General features: G+C 44.3%; 1 protein-coding gene across 1 annotated transcript in view; it reads right to left on the bottom strand.

The window, feature by feature from the left end:
* The window catches only part of LOC147898472 (elongation factor P (EF-P) family protein), a 95667-nt gene that overhangs the window by 62831 nt on the left and 15263 nt on the right, over positions 1–17573 (bottom strand). The window contains exon 5 of the mRNA XM_087379652.1: positions 8943–9012. Coding sequence (XP_087235778.1) covers positions 8943–9012 — 70 coding nt within the window. The remainder of the gene's footprint in view (positions 1–8942; positions 9013–17573) is intronic.

Genomic DNA, 17573 nt, shown 5'->3' on the forward strand with positions numbered 1-17573 from the left:
ATCTGTCTCTGTCAGATGCCAGGGGAAGCTTTCCATGTATGCCCAGGTGGCCTACGTGATGAAGAAAACTGGATCCTGTCGAGAGAACTCGTAAGCCAAGTGAAGTCCCACCTCGGTGCTGCACCAGCAAAAGGCTCCCCAAGTGACCGGTCCTAGCTCGGGTGCAGCCCTCCCTAAGATCCCCATGACTCCCTTCCACATTGTCTGAGCATGCGAACAGCTCCAAAGGCAGTGCTTCAGGGATTCCTCCTCCTGAAAACACATCTGGCAGTGCCTCTCCTGCCCCATCTGCCTCAGCCAGCTCCCAACCGGTAGCCCCTTATGGACCACCATCCAAAGAAAGTAAGAGATCTTCCTCGGCCGCCAGCTTGCCCATAGAGTCTTCCAGAATGTACGAAGAAAGACCAGAGATATCCCTTGGGCATACCAGCTATGTGCCTGGGTGGGTAGCCTGCGCTGGAGAGCCCCAAGAGCACGCCTACCGGTACGCGCGCTATATGAGAAGAAGGGGGTAGGGTTCTCTGAGGCCTCCAGTGGTGGCCAACGCCACTCCCCTGGGTCCCACTCCACTTCTGTTAAGGAGCGGCCCTCCCAAATCCAGAGTCTCTAGTCTTGGGCTTGCACAACCAGGGGGTCCATATGCCATGCTTTCCCTTGCAGCCCTATGATGCGAAGGCACTGCCAGGGAAGCTGGGGGTCGATCACAGTCTCTCTGCTCCGGAGACGGCTACCGTCGGCGACGGAGAAGAAATGAATCGAGGAGTCCGAGAAAAGGCCTGCAACCACCAAAGGAATGCCGCGGGGTGTGAACTACCCTAGCCACCTCTCATCTCCTGGGAGGACCTGTCTGGTGACTGTGGGAATCCTCCAACCTGCAGGAATGGCAGCATCAATCTCCGCTCGCCGAGCCTGGATCCCTCGTGCTGTACCTACTGCTGCTGCCAGCTCGTCTGGGCCCAATCGGCTATAGACGTCCCTCCAAACCCGGAGCGAGCGCGCAGGCCCACGCGCCCAGAGCGCCCATGGGATATGGGACCTCTCTCCAAGGTAGCTGAAAATGTAAATGCTCCACCATAGGCACACTTCGCACAAGACTACAAAGATTTTGTGTTTGCTGCAGTTCAAGACAGCTTTGATGCCAGGGGGAATTCAAGTGCACATGCTTAGTCTATTGATGCTTCTTTTCCTGCCATTGATTAATGGTATTTGGATAGTCGTGCTACTAAGCACATGACTTTTAGAAAGGAGTGGTTTGAGAAAATCTCACCTGTTCATGGCAGATAGGTTACATGTGCAAATGATGCATCACAGGACATCACAGGAGTGGGACATATTCCCATCATTTGGAATCAGGCAAGAAAAAATACATCCGTGATGTTTGGTATGTACCAGATTTGATCCCAAGAAAGGGTATGAAATTGTGGCAACAGGTACTTATGATAAAGGGCTATACAAGCTTGATGCTCAGCCCTATGTTCAGCATGCTTTGGCTGTCTCATTTGCTACTCCAAGTGATTTATGGCATTCCAGGTTTGGTCATGTTCATCATAGAGCATTGGCATGCTTGTACAGCAATGAAATGATTCATGGAATGCCAAAATTACAGCAGCCAGCCAATGAAGTTTGTGAAGGGTGTGCTCTTGGCAAATTGCACTGCCTTCCTTTCAAGAAGAGTGGCTCATGTTCAATGAAAGCAACTAGAGTTTTGAAGATAATACAGTGATATATGCGGTCCCATGAATGTGACAACCCATAGAGAGGCAAGGTATTTTGTTACCTTCATTGATGACTATTCTAGATTCACATGGCTCTTCCTCATGAAGACTGAATCTGAAGTGTTTTATTGGTTCAAAGAGTTCAAGGCCTTGGCTAAGAACCAAACCAATTCAAGAATACAAACATTGTGTTTAGACAATGGGGGAGAGTACACATCAAATGCTTTTGAAGGGTATTTGAAGGAAAATGGGGTCAAGCATCACAAGACAGTGCCATACACACCACAACACAATCCTATTGCAGAAAGAAAGAATAGGACACGTATCGAAATGACAAGATGCATGCTGAAATTCAAGAAATATCAAAGGCATTTTGGGAAGAGGCCATAACTACAGCCACATAGATACAAAATACATGCCCTACCAAAGCGTTGATGAATGTGACACCTTTTGACAGGTTCTATGGCTATAAGCCAATTTAAAGTGTTTGTCTCAGTTGCTTATGCTTTGATTCCATCTCAGCATAGACAAAAGCTTGATGAAAAAAGCATCAAATGCATTTTTGTTGGATATAGTACAGAAAGTAAGGGCTTCGGGATCTATGATCCAGAAACCAGAAAGATCATAATCAGCAAAGATGTTACCTTTGCTGAAAATGAATGCATGCAGCCAACCAATGTGGATTTGCCACCTTATGATGATGTGCCTTTGGATATCACTCAGTTTGAGGATGGACAAATGGAATCAGATGAGGTTGAACGTGCATTATTGACATTTACCCAATCACCTATGTGAAGGTACATGGTGGATAAGGGAGAGAGAAAGGGTAGGCTAGGGAGAGAGATAGTGATACTCAAAGAGAGACATAATGAACAAGAAATGAAATGACTAAGCAATGAACAAAATGAGAGTACTCACATGCAGACCAAAGAGCTTGTACCTTGATACTTGATTGATGTGACAAGTGACAAGTATAGCTCTTATATAGAGCATACACACACATATGAGTACCAATGCATATGGTCTAACTCCCAATGTAACGTGTGGCATCCATAGGACACACTAGACTAAAACTCACACTAGAACTCACTAGAACAAACCAAAACTGACTCAGCTTGACTCCATTTCCTAACACCCCCCCATGGAGGAAAGATGAGTGGATACTAGAATGGAACCAAGAACAGAACATGACAATGATGGTCATCGAACTATGCAATGACGGTCTAGAACTAGACATGGCTCCCATGCTAACTCAGAGGCCAGTCAGCATGACTCAGACGCTAGTGAGCATGGTATAGACTCATAGGCTCACCTAGCATGGCTCAGAGGCTCATCATGCATGGATGCATGACCAACTCAGAGGTCTAGGAGACCAATGCACCAACATCCTAGAACTCACATGCCAGGCCTCATAAATAGACCTATCAGAGCCAATACATGGCTCCCACAGAACATCCCCCTCTTGACTCTAGGGACTAACTAGAAACATGAATTCACACACCATAAAAGAAATACATCATTTTAGGAGGACAATCCAAGGCAGAGGACCTTTATTGACTCAACACACATTCTTTATTGCATTCATTTTTGGGAAACATCCCCAGACAGAGTACCCAAATATTCCTAACCATTATGTAGCACTTCAGATAGATCATGTAAAACAATAGATAAAGCTCGTCGGTCAGGTCCAGTAGATGTAGCGTGAAGCTTCTCAAACTTGGCTTTGATCTCTGTGGCAGAAGCAGTAAGGTCAAACTGATGGAGCAATCTATTGTCCAACCTCACACTAATACGAGCAAGTGCTTTCTCCCTGGATAGTGTGACTTCTCCAGGAGGACGAGGCTCCATGGTATCAACCTTGAAGTAGCTAATTAAGCAGGCTGAAAAGAATAACCAGTTTGCAATAGCTCACGTAATTGGAAAGACAATGAGCAGGAGCAATGGCGCGTAGGCAGCTGCAAATGGTTTTGAGGGCAAAAGGGCAGCTGCAAATGATGCGGCAGAGAGGACACAGGTAGCAAAGAATGCAAGTCATGGCGGAGTCATGAGGTTTGGGCGTGGATTTCTAGGGCAGGAGCAGCAGCAATAGACAGCATCAGATGGCGCAGCAATCGAGGCTAATGGCGAGGGCAAGTGCGTGAGCAGTAGTCCCGTGGGTAGCAGCTCCAAGGCGGACAGGCACGCAGGCTGTACGAGCAGGCGGGCAGGCTGGTATGGTGGATCAGCAGGCCTGTTGTACGGCGCACCAGTCCATACAGTCCATACAGCTGTACGACTGATTTGCAGCTGCTAAAGGAGCTGCTGATGGCGAGGCATAGGTCCGGGCTGAAGGGGTAGCTGATGGTGAGGCATTCCGGGCTGATGGTCGATGTAGATCACCTCCTCCAAAACCTCCAAACAATGGTGAGGCTAAGGACTGGAAGGGAGCTCTACCTTTGAGGAGAGGGGATCTTCCATTTGCGGGCTTCTCTCATCCTCTAGGTAGAGTGAGAAGAAGGGGAAAGTGGAAATGAGGCTCTGATACCACATGAAGGCACATGGTGGAGAAGGGAGAGAGAAAGGGTAGGCTAGGGCGAAAGATAGTGATACTCAAAGAGAGACATAATGAACTGGAAATGAAATAACTAAGCAATGACTAAGCAATGAACAAAACGAGAGTACTCACATGTAGACCAAAGAGCTTGTACTTTGATAATTGATGTGACAAGTGACAAGTACAGCTCTTATACATGTAGACCAAAGAGCTTGTACTTTGATACTTGATTGATGTGACAAGTGACAAGTACAGCTCTTATATAGAGAGCACACACACATGAGTACCAATGCATATGGGATAACTCCCAATGTGACACGTGGCATCCATAGGACACACTAGACTAAAACTCACACTAGGACTCACTAGAACAAACCAAAACTGACTCAACTTGACTCCCTTTCCTAGATACTCCTTCCTCCTCTCATACTCAAGCTAGTTTGCCACACGTTGAGGGTGCTTCTCCCGCAAATGTTCCAAATGAGCAGCCAGCTAGTGAGGAAGGACAACCCAATGTTTGGAAACACTACCACCATCGTGGAGTCAGTCAACCAAAGGATGCCACCCCAAGTGGTACAGCCAGCGGTACAGCTAATAAACCCATTCCAAAATGGGCAAGATTGGCCATTCAGGATGCTAAGGATCAGCCTACTTTAGGGAGAACCAGGAAAGCACAAAAAGTGCTCATGGACAGGTCAATTTTGCATTGATGACCTCCGTTATGGAAGCTGAAATTGAGCCTCAAAGTTTTGAGGATGCACAGGGACATCCTTCACGGCAAAAGGCCATGGAATCTGAAATTATATCCATTGAAAAGAATGCCACATGGGATTTGGTTAATGCACCCATTGGTAAATATATTGTGGGCACCAAATGGATCTATAAGGTCAAGTATCATTCAGATGGTACTGTGGAAAAATATAAGGCCCGTCTTGTTGCCAAGGGGTATGCTCAAGAAGGGGGACTTGACTATGAGGAGACTTTTGCTCCGATAGCCAAAATGACTACCATCCGTTGTGTCGTTTCTCTTGCTGCAAATTATGGTTGTCCAATCTATCATATGGACGTTAAGACTGCCTTTTTGAATGGAATCTCAAAGAAGAAGTCTATGTGCAGCAACCCCAAGGATTTGTGGTAAAGGGGCAAGAACACAAGGTGTGCAAGCTTAGAAAAGCTTTATATGGGCTCAAACAAGCACCTCATGCATGGTATCACAAGTTACACAATTTTCTGCTGTCCCAAGGCTTTGTCAATACACATACAGAGCCAAATCTTTATGTTCTACAAGAAAACTCAGATTTTGTCATTCTAGTGCTTTATGTGGATGACATATTACTCACTAGCAGTAATACACAGCAAATTGCAGTAGTGCAGTCCGTTTTGTGTCAAACATTTGACATGAAAGATTTGGGTTTATTTCACTATTGTCTTGGCATTGAGTTTTGGCAGACCCAAGAGGGAATATGCATGTCACAAATAAAGTATGCTAAAGGTCTCTTGCAGAAATTCAAGATGGAAAATTGCAAACCTGTGGCTACTCCATTGGAAAAAGGACTCAAACTTACTAAGCATGATCAGGCTGAAAAGTTTGCTGACACACTTTCCAGGCAGTTGGTTGGTAGTCTCATTTATTTATGCTCCACTAGGCCAAACATTGCCTATGCTACAGGGTTGCTCAATGCATTGTCCCACTGTCACACATTGGAATGCAGCCAAAAGAGTTCTCATATATGTTCATGTTACTCTTTCTTATGGTTTGCATTATGCTCCAGATTGTGACATTTCTATGAGTGGTTTCACAAACTCAGATTGGTCAGGGGACATTGATGATAGAAAATCCACTTCCGGCTATTGCTTCTCATTGGGTTCAGCTTGCATATCTTGGCTCAGGAAGAACCGAGACAGAGTCTCGCTTTCCTCTAGTGAAGCAGAGTCTAAAGCAGCAAATTCAGCCATTATGGAATGTATGTGGTTAAAGAATCTTTTGCCTGACTTGCATCATGCACAAGATAGTGAGGCAACCTCTATCCTTTGTGATAGCCAGAGTTGCATTGCCATTGGCAACAATCTTGTCTTTCATGCTCGTATGAAACACATTGAAAATCATCATCCCTATATACGGGATTGTATTTCAGATGGCTTCATTGACCTTATCTATTGTTCTACCAAGGACAATGTGGCAGATATCTTCACCAAAAGCCTATCAGCACCTCTTTTCACATGCCATCGACATGTCTTGGGAATCAGAGACATTACAACAATGTCAAGGGGGTTGTAAAATGACATTGTTTCTTTTGTACTCCCATAGGTTGCTATATCCACATGTGGATGAATTTGTGCAACCATGGTACTTTAGGTACAGCAGGTACTTCTGAGATTATTCCAGAGTACTTCAGCCATATCATTGAGGGGGGATTTGTAGACACATACAATGATATGGTGGTGTAGGATAGACTAGGACTTAGTCTATTTTCTAGTGTGATACTTGGGGACTATATATATACCAAGTACTTGTACTTTCATTTGATTGAGCACTCTATTGGAGTTACTGTGTAACCACTTCTTGCTCGCTCGTGTTCACAACCTTTCTCCATTTGTTCCTTCAAGTGATGTTGTAGATGACTACTATTTTGATATGACTATGTAGGATAATATACACGAGCTAGCTTCATTGTGGAGACATACGTGCAAAAAGTCCTCTTATTTGAAAATAAGGTGCCTCCTATGTTCAACCACATATTTCTTCTTATTGACTTGGGCATCTTGCATATTCATTTTAGCCAATTACAAAAGAGCCTCCATCCTCTTCAAGCCATCTTGTGCTTGCTGATTTTCCACAGCCAATGTCTGAAACTGTGGAAGGCATCTTTACTTTGCATCGATACGTTGCTTCAAATGGGCTCGTCCCAACAGATAAATGCTTGGTACCATGTTAGCAAAATTCATAAAGTCCAAGCCATCTATCCCAAGTGTCATGGAAAAAGTGCCTCAAGTATTTTTCCACCCATATGTTGACCCTCTCACACCGGCCATTAGTCTCACGATGGTATACTACGTTGGGAGTAAGTATGGTGCCCACTCCTGTAAATAGTTCCTACCAAAGGTGACCCATACGTTTCATATCCCTGTCACTAACAATCTCCTAATGAACTGCTAGGCAACTTGACATGCTAAATACCATGTCTTGTAGGGATGAAATGGGCTTGTTGCGTGAGTCTAACAACAACCACATAGATGTCCCATCCTCTGTCTGTAGAAGGCAGACCAAAGATGAAGTCCTTAGCTAAGTGTGTCCATTTAAATTTGCCGTCCACTTATTTTGTTGGCATGACAAGCACTCAATAACAAATTGCACCTCTTTCAAGACCCTCCCAAAATAATTTTTTCTTAGGTCTTTATGATGCCCGTATGCCTTGCCCTAGGGGACAAATGCATCTTCCTCTACAGTAACATTCTATAGTGAGAAATTAATTCTATCTTGGAACCATAACAATCCATTATGCAATTTAAATTTGTCTTGACATGAGGGGTCCTACAAGTGTTAAAATATGATTACTAGAGAATAATGTGCTCAGAACCAATCATGGATCAAAATCAAGCCTTGCATATATTACTCTTAAATGCCACGTATCCAATCCTAGTAAATCGCGGAGACAATAGACAATGTGCAAGCCCACAATCTCGGCCAGGCATCTGGAATCACATTTTCTTTCCTCTCTTGTATTCAATGTCAAAGTCATAGGACTGTACTAAAGCCAACCACCTCTTTTACTTGGCTAACAAGCTCGGCTGCTAAGTAACTATTCAAGTGTCTTGTGGTCAAGCTTGACTTTGATCTTGTTGCCATAATAGTAGTGATGCCACTTTTTGAAAGCATGTAGGATTGCCAACATCTTCTTGTCATAAACATGGTAACTCCTTGTAATAAACATGGTAAGTGAGCTCTTTGTGATCCTACTCTCAAAAGCTATCACACCATGCTCTTGCCTTAAAACAGCCCCCAATCCTTTCATAAATGACAGGAAAAATAATCAATGTGAATTTAAAACTGGCATGTGCTTCCATGGACCACAAGAAAGCATCTTTCTTCAAGAGATCCATGAGAGGAGTTTCACACATTTTATATTTGAAAAGTCCACTCGAATCCCATTCCTGCCCCCAATGTGCAAACTAAGGCCCAACATTGTCAAATGATGTTAATAATGAACATGACATTCCAGCCAATGCTTCACCATTGGTTTCCTTCTTCGGTTTAGATTTGAACAAATGCTTCATTTTAAGTACGATACCACCAATTCGATAAATAGATTCCTCTATGATTGCATATACTTTGTACACGATAACAACCAATTCAGCAAAGGAAGTGTTCTAAGAATTGTATTATTATCTTTAAGAAACGAAAAACAAAACTATGATTGAATACTGTTGTTAACCTCTTGTGATGTAGCACCATAGTCGAATGAAAATGATGGAATATTGTTGATTACTTCTTCTATAATTGATGAATCAGATTTCGCAACTACTTGTAGAGGAGTTTATGCACCTTATAAAAAACATGAAAATTTTTTGCATCTCAATATTCACATGGCTTCTTCCAAAATCGAACCCTATAAATCTGAGAGCTTTGAACAGCCAATGAAAGTGGATTACACAAGATTATTGGAAAGCACATTCATGTCTCAATTCAATCATACTTTCAATAGCCTCTGATGTTCGCAATCTTTCAGTTGATTTAAGACCAGTTTGTATATCCCGAAGCTCCACCTGCACTAAAGCAAAACAATACATTTTAAAACCAGCCCCAAATTGAGTCCCAATCTAAAGAAGTAAACTAGCATGTTTAAAATCTTCAAAAAACACACAAAACCTTGGACACATCGCAAGTCAACAGCACAAGCTTATTTCCATGTACTTCCTCCCACAATTCAAGAAGATTTTATTTTCCTCCAAGGGAGATAAGGTAGCAATAGATGTTACATCTTGACACAGAAATGTACAGCACCAAAAGAAAATTTACTAGCAAATGGGATTGATGTTCCCTATTGAAGCATAGTAGGGTGCTAGTCTACTAAAGGGGGAGTAGACGGTAAGTACAAATCTTTTGCATGCATCAAAGTTGATGAGTGCTAGGGAATAAGGAATTTGTTGTCTGCAGGTGTGGGTGATTGACGAGGCATGTTCTTCTTAACATGATGAAGATTCTTTTTTAATTCGCAACAAAAAGAACCTCTATTAGATGCTTTGGATTAAACAAGTCAGCTATATGTGGGGCACCAATCGTAAAAGTAGAAAGCAGCTGCCTTGCACACTACTTCATCAAGAACCGGCTCACTCCCTATCATAAGCTTCAAGAAGTGCCAAAAACTATTGCGGAGGTCTATACGACCAACAGATTCTTGATCCCTTGAAAGTAGAACGTGCCTGTAGGTCAAGCATTGCAACAATGCTGACGCAGCTCAATAATCTTCCTGGAACCCTCCATACCTTGCTCCCACCGTCTAATACCCCTCCAATTCATCAAAGTACTAAGGAGCTCCTAGAAGGCAGATCCAAGCCCCCATGGACCAAGCTAGGCCACTATCCCATTGTACCCAACCAATGTGCTTCTTGGTCTCTCATGAAATCCTTCGACTCTTAACTTTTAGATGCCAAATAACTGGTTAATGCTCAATCTCATCTGGATACTGTAGTACAAGTTGCACCTGATAAGACCTACCAAAAGATGTCTCCACACCGTCATTAAACTCCACATCATTCGAGGCCCCTTAGTGAGGGGGCCTCCGTGAAGATCCACCTGTGAGAAGGTGTCACTGCCCTCCCGTCTTCAAGTTATTCGTAAGCCCTACCATAGAAGGAGATTCCATGGCTTTGAACACAGGGTAACGCCTCGCAAGATAAGCTTTCTCGGAAGAGGACGCCTCTGCATCTCTAGCTTAATCCTCCCTTGGAATGAGGCAAGATCACTGTTTGTCAACCTAATCCAGCCCTGGTGTCTTGTGGTGCTTGTCCTTTGGGGAGCGAGAAATCCAAACGGCTTGGGAGTCAAGGAGTTGCCATAAGAGCCCCTCCACATAGACCAAAAAAAGGGGTCACCACCAAGATTCCACTTCTCAAAGTTGCAAACTCGCAAGTCGGGAAGAACGGAAAGGCAGCAAACAATGGAAGGAAGGAAAAATGAAGGGCAAGGCAAAAAGAAGGAGCCTTCCAGGGTGCTAGACGACCCCGAAATTTTCCCCCAAAAAACAAGGGCAACAAGATTAAGCAAGGCTGATTGCCTTGCTTTGACTGCCTTACTTCAGCCAGCCAAGGTCCGGCTGTGTATACAACAATCCCCTCAAGGAGAAGCAGCTAGCAGAGGAGGAACTACGAAAACTACTCCTGAAGTAGTACGATGAACAAGGGGAGGGGAAAAAACACCGGAGCAACCACCAGCAGGAGGAGAGACAAGAAGGGTCCTACTGAGCCACGACCTCCAGCCAACAATAGACGGCTAACAATTTGGCCGGGGGGGGATTCTTGCACACAGCAGCGACGAGAGAAGGGAATACATGTTAGAAATCGACCAATAGAGGGTACGCACAGCGAAAGACTGATAGAATAGCCCAGGAGCTCACACAGTGTGTGGGGGGGAGTGGAATCACAAACTTCTTTAACTTATGTGCATCACATAGCTATGCAGACTCATCAATAGACAATAATCCAGCCAGATATAGAAGCTACCAAAACAACATATTTCCGTCCAAAACTATGGACACAACAAAAGAGAGATAGATCCAAAGTCCCACCAAAGTGTGGTCCTTTGATCTTACCATAGGGTACTTCTACTATCTGCCAGATATCTCTAGACTCGAGCCCGCGTGCTCCACCTCGAGCATATGTAGACTCTCCGTCTCAATCCCTTCCACCTTGCTGTCTGCAAACCAGCCTAGGTGGGCTGCCAATGAATGAGCTAAGTCTGCAAGTCTCCAGCCAACTCACCTCCAGAATGAGACCCAACTGTTGCTGGTGGTGCTGCTCCTTTCTGCACCTCAAAGGCTGCTCCAAAAGATGATTATGAGGGCACAAGGCCCTCCCTTTTATAGGAACTGAGCCCTCCAAAACTGGCCGACCAGTAGGGGGATTTGTACCGACCCCCCCTGGCCAACTTTATGCAGGCAGCCTTATATAAGAGCCCTTTGCTGACCCTTTGAACTGCTGCCAGGCCCCAAGGGCAGCCCCCATTGGGCCCCACCCTTGGGCATGTCGATGGCCAGGTGGCTGGCCGACCATAGCCTCCACCTCTGCCCCTTTTACTGCGCCTATGTACAGCCTGCTTCCAGAGCCTGATGCAGGCCTAGACCCTGCCCATAGACCTCGCCATGCTGCCGTACTGGTCCATGCCTACCCCGCCCTCCTGCTCTTCAAGAATTGCCTTCTGCCAAGGCAGATCCACGGCTATGTGCCCTCGCCATCTCTCCTGTCTGATGACGCCATCTGATGCAGCCACAAGGGTCCCTCCAAGTACCTCTTTCTTTATCTGATCTCTGCCCCCATGGCAGCCATGCTGCTGCTCATGTGGCATTCTCTCAGTTCCCAGGTTCACCCCCCCATGCTCTCCTCATATGGGGGCTTACAGATGGGGAGGTGACCTTTCCTCACCGACACATCTCGGACCAATGCCAACACGTCGATGACAATGCTCCAATAACTGCTTGGTCGTAGTCCTCTGGAAAATTTCGATGTCGAAATCTCGCATTACTTCCAATCTCGCATTACCTGAGACATATGAAGAGCAGATTCTCTCCACAACATACTATAAAGGCTTAAATTAAGAATATCAAGTACATACTAGATCGTCGTACTGCCTGTGTGCTTGCTCTGAAAGCAAACAATGCACCTCATCAGGGCACATACCAATAACTTGTGCAATCCTGTACTGCCCCCTTCTAAATTACAGCATCTACACCCTCATGTCAATATCAACAGCCACGCACCTAGAAGATTCCAAGCACTCCATGCTGTCCTTCACCTTCACAAAGGTTTCTGACTTCTCATCGACCCACATCTCAATGTCAGACATCTTCACTGTGGTTTCTAGGTCAGCATATCTGACCTCGGTAACACACGGAGATGTCACCAAGAATAGTTCTTTGATTGCCACATTAGCTTTGGCTTTTGTGACACCCTCTGAATCTAAGTCAAACTCCTTTTTTTTCTGATCCACCTTTTTTCTCCGATCCTTTGCAAAATGGCCTGGCATGTCACAATAGAAGCACTTCTTCTTATGCTTCTTCTTGGAAGTGTCCTTGTCATTAGAGTCATCCTTCTTGGACTTGCCACCGTTAGGCTTGCCCTTCCCTTTGCCAGCGTAATCCTTTCCCAACAACGCCTTGTCATCTTTGTCATCATTGTAGAGCTTCTCCCTAGCTTGTTGATCCCTCACCACCTTGACCTTCGTCAAGTGGTCATGTACCGAATCTCCTTCATCCATATCCAAGTTGTAGAGCTGATGCTCAAGAAGCAAGATCAGGGATGTGTTATCTATCTCGTACAGATCCTTCAAAATGGCCCACGCCTCTACTGATGTGTCGGTCATCTGGATGTGAGAAAGCACAGAGTTCGCCGTAGTCCCTATGATCAATGCCATGGCATGGGCATCTCTATCTTCCCAAGCTTCAAGCTCCTCTCCAACTACTAGTATGAGTATCTCCCCCTTGTTGTCCACCATATCTTTCAGCTTTGCCTCGGCTCCCGTTGTCAGTTTCCACAACTTCTGAGCCACTAGAGGGTCCCTCCAGGTACCTCTTTCTTTCTCTTATCTCTACCCCCATGGTGGCCATGCTGCTGCTCATGTGGCATTCTCTCAGTTCCCCCCCCATGCTCTCCTTCATATGGGGGCTTACAGATGGGGAGGTGACCTTTCCAACACCCCCTCTCACTGACACATCTCGGCCCAATGCCAACACGTAGATGACGATGCTTTAGTAACTCCTTGGTCGTAGTCCTCTGAAAATTTTCAATGTCAAAATCTCGCATTACCTGAGACATATGAAGAGCAGATTCTCTCCATAGCTTTTAGAAAGCAGGTCCTAGCTTTTTGCTAGGTGAAGTCTAAAGACCAGTTCTATGCTCTTTTAAGAGCTAGTTGTACAAAGATTATTCTATTGCAATAAAGACCTTCAGGAGGGTCTAGCCCTTATTTCTGGGCCCTAGTGCTGTGTTTTGCTCCTTACCCCTTCTCTCCCAGCACTCTATCTTATTGGCGATTTAATTTCTACAAATTTAGCATGTTTCTCGAGGAGTGTACAGAATTTCCAACGCCAGGCATCTTGCCCCGTGTACTGCGATTTTTGCTTCAGAAGAGTCTCGCATTGATTGCAAACTGTCCCATGGTGCCAAATTGAATTACAATTTCATCCAGTTTGGGTTACAAAGACAGAAAGCCGGACTTGAGATCGAAAACAAATGTATTTCAAGAGACATTTGTAACCTTTGTGGTCGGGTCAATATATTTACTAGCCCAATGCTGCCACTACGTAACTGCCTCATTGGTGAGGTGGAAGCTACAAGGTGCACTTTATCTTGCTCATGTGCAATAAATTGATGGATGAACTAGAGAATGGCTGCATGATCACACTTGGTATGGTTTGGAGAGGTGTATACGATTGGTTGCGGGGTGGCTGTAGTTTGTGTAGAGGGCAAGTGTGAACCCAATTGCGATCAAACTGGGCTGCATGGTGGTTAATATTTGCTAGTGTTGAAGCAGTATGGCCTCTCGATCAAGTCTGTGCTACTTCTCAGTCTAGGCAAGCTTTGCTCGCAAGGTGTCTCCTTGTGCTTGCGTTTCTTTCGCATCAACAAGAGAAGTTTTTCAAAATCTGAACCTCCTAAAGAATCTAGAGGCATTTCTGCCACATCCTTTTGTTCCAACTGTCTCTTGCTTTCTTCTAGATGTCTTTTGCTTTCTTTCAGGTCCCATGAATTTTCTTCTAGCTGGAAGTGGAGGCGCCGGTTCTGCTCCATAAGGATAAAGATTATTTCCAGAGTGCTTTGCAGAAGCGGAAGCTTATCTTGGCCTTCTCATGTATAGTCGGTCTCTTGGCTGGACTCCTCCATCCTGCTCTCGTCCATGTCGCTTGGCTATGCAGTTTTTCCAGACCTAGCACAAAGTATGCACTTGCAGTAGTCAAGCTAGATCACACCCCGATGCTTTGAGACCAAGTCACCAATGTAACACTCGTTTTCAGACAGGATTCAAGCTTTGCAAAGATAAGCATGAGGATTCACGGAATGCTAGTTTGTAAAAGCAGCTGCAAAAGAATTTGATGTATTCTTGCACTAAGAAGCAAACCTCCCACATGTTGGTATTGTGACATGAAGTTGGGGGTAATAAACTTCACGCAGCTCTTCACTTCCTGCTGCTTTCAAACTGACAGACAAAGATATTTATCATTGAGAATGGGACATTAAAAGAAGCTTTTATGACAAGATACCACACCATACTTTCCTCCCTCAGATGAGAATGAAGATGGTAACATCCCAAGTGATGTTGTAATCAAGCATAGGGAGAAGGAAAGGATCAGCAGAGGCCATAATCTCAACGAGCCGGTCTGCGCCAAAGAGAAGAGCGATACGTTGTTGAAAGAAGATCTTGCGGCTCAACATGACATGAATTGATATATATCGAGGAGTTTGAAGGCGCTGATAAGGTCGGATGGGTAGATTCCGAGGAAACATTGCACCTCCTTCATAGACACCTTTACACTTAGCTCAAAACACTCTACAAACTATCATTAGACACAGAGGCCTATAACTTTCAGTAGAGAGATGATATCAAAGATTCAAGCACACAAAGAGATGCGCCTTAATATGGGTTTCGCGCTAATATAAGTTTCATTGAAAACAGACAGACGGTTGACGAGATATGGACAGTTTACTGGAAGGGGGTAAAAACTGTCATGAAAACAGACTGTCAGACACTCATAACATTTTGCAGCAGTATATCTGATTCAAGATCTAAGCACCTACAAACATGCGCCTTAAAGAGAGCTTCGCGCTGATATATGTTTCATAAGAAACAAAGAAGCGGCCAAAAAGTTATGGACAGTTTACTAGACAGGGGTAAAAACTGTCATGAAAACAGACTGTCAAACACAGAGACTCGTAACTTTTTGCAGCAGTATCTGATTCAAGATCTAATCACATACAAACATGCGCCTTAAAGAGAGCTTCACGCTAATATAAATTTCATTAAAATTGGACTATCGAGCAGAAAGTTATGAGCAAAATACTAACAGTGGGTCAAACTGTCATGAAAACTGCCCTCCACCCATGCTAATTTCGCCTGAGCAAGATGCTCCCTCAAGACTCCACCTTCATCAACGATCCACCCCTCATAGATTTCACCCAGAAGAGGGGAAGAAGTTTGCATGGTGGCTCGGGAAACAGATGAACCATATGTGCACAGTAAGCAGCCGAATAGAAAGAACTTTTAAGGCTTTGAAAGAAAGAAAAGAGAAGAGACACTCAAAAGAGAGAGAACCTGAAGTGACTTTCATTACCAATAGAGTGAGAATCCACTCCAACACTACAAACACAAGGGAGAAGAAGAGGTTTCATACATACAAGAGGGAGCGGAAGCTCCAAGACTACTCATAGAGAGAGAATAAACTAGAGAGAGATGGACTCAAGAGTCTACATAAGAGAATATCTACAAGAGAGACAAAAGGCTCATAAAAGAGGCTTGGGGAGACTAAAGCTACAACAACATGAGGCCTAATGGTGGAAGAGATTGATGAACAAGGGAGAGGAGGGCTCCTTTTATAGAGATTTTGTTACCCTCCTCCACCCATTTACAATTGCTGCCTGTAGATTCCTTTCCCCATCAATCACATAAGCACGTATGTCACCATCCATGTCCTTTTTGGCTACTCTTGCCATGTGTCCCATCACAAGATGCTCAAAACTCTTAAAATATTGAGAAAGTCAAGAGTCTCCTCACATGGAGCCCATAGGGACCCTCTCTTTTCCACATGTCCACATCCTCCTTATTCCACATAGGAGTTCTAGAAGGATTCCTCTTGACTTCACACTCCTCCACATGCCTTCCACACGCTTGGCATGTGGCCTCTCTTATATTATTGGAACACATGGACATGAGCCCATCTCTTTATATGACTCACTCTTCCTATTTTCTGCAAAACTCCATAATATCCCATACACAAATAACTCTCACCCCATACCAAGGTATTTAGAATTCATACCTATGGTATTTACAATGAGCCATTCCACTCATCCTCTCCATCCCATACAATATCATAGAAAATAGAAATAAGTGAGAGCCGCTAGGCTATCACTTGATACTCAAACTCTTATCAAACATAGAGAAAAACAATACCAATGCCAAATTAAAAATATCAATTTTTGACCTCACATCTTTCCCTCCCCAGCAGATCCTCTCTAGTACGGAGAGGGTCTGCTGGCCCTCAAGGTGGTCGAGCATAGAAGAATTTAAGGCGATACTCATTGGTGCGTCCGAGTATCACCATGCCATCAACATCCTCAAGCTGATAGGTTCCATTGGTGACATTCATATACATTCTTATGGAGGCGTGTCCAAAAGTAACCAATCTCTGCTTCTGTTGTGGAGTTAACCCTCGAGGAAACATGCCTTCTTCCACATATTTCTGAACATCTTGTAGTTTTGGCCATCCAGTGTCTACCAAAGAAACCACACCTCGGACTTGGACTACAATGGCTTGAGTAGCTAACTCATCTGCCCTTTGATTTTCTTTTCTGTTTATATGAACAAACTTGCAAAAATCAAATTGACTACATAGTGCCATAGCTTTTTAATTAAGCTCCTTCAAATGAGGACTTCTTGTCTTGTAATGCCCTTGCATTTGCTTTATAATAAGCTGAGAATCTCCTCTTACTTCCAATTCTTTAACTTGACTTTGAAGAAAACCCTCCAAACCAAGAATCAGAGCATTATACTCAGCTGCATTGTTAGTTGTGATACCTGGAAGCTCTTGTCCTCTTGCCCATACTTCTTGACCTTTAGAATTCATCAAGACCATCCCCCCAGCTCCTTGTTGGCGTGAAGGGCCAAAAGCCCCATCAAAATACAAAACAAAAGCTGTTGGTGGTATATCTCTTTCATCTTTAATGTTCTCCTTACATTTCTTTTCTTCTCCTAGATCCTCCCGTCCTGTGAGCAAATCTGCCACAGTGGACCTAGTGGTATTTTCAGTGACAAAAGAGAGAGAGAACTCTTGAAGCTCTGACAACCATTTTGCAAATCTCCCCCCAGGATTAGGCTTGCGAACTAGATATGCTAGTACAAA

Source organism: Dipteris shenzhenensis, chromosome 9, assembly GCF_047967505.1.
Source record: "Dipteris shenzhenensis isolate YYH24624 ecotype China chromosome 9, Dip_SZ_1.0, whole genome shotgun sequence".
Lineage (NCBI taxonomy): Eukaryota > Viridiplantae > Streptophyta > Polypodiopsida > Gleicheniales > Dipteridaceae > Dipteris > Dipteris shenzhenensis.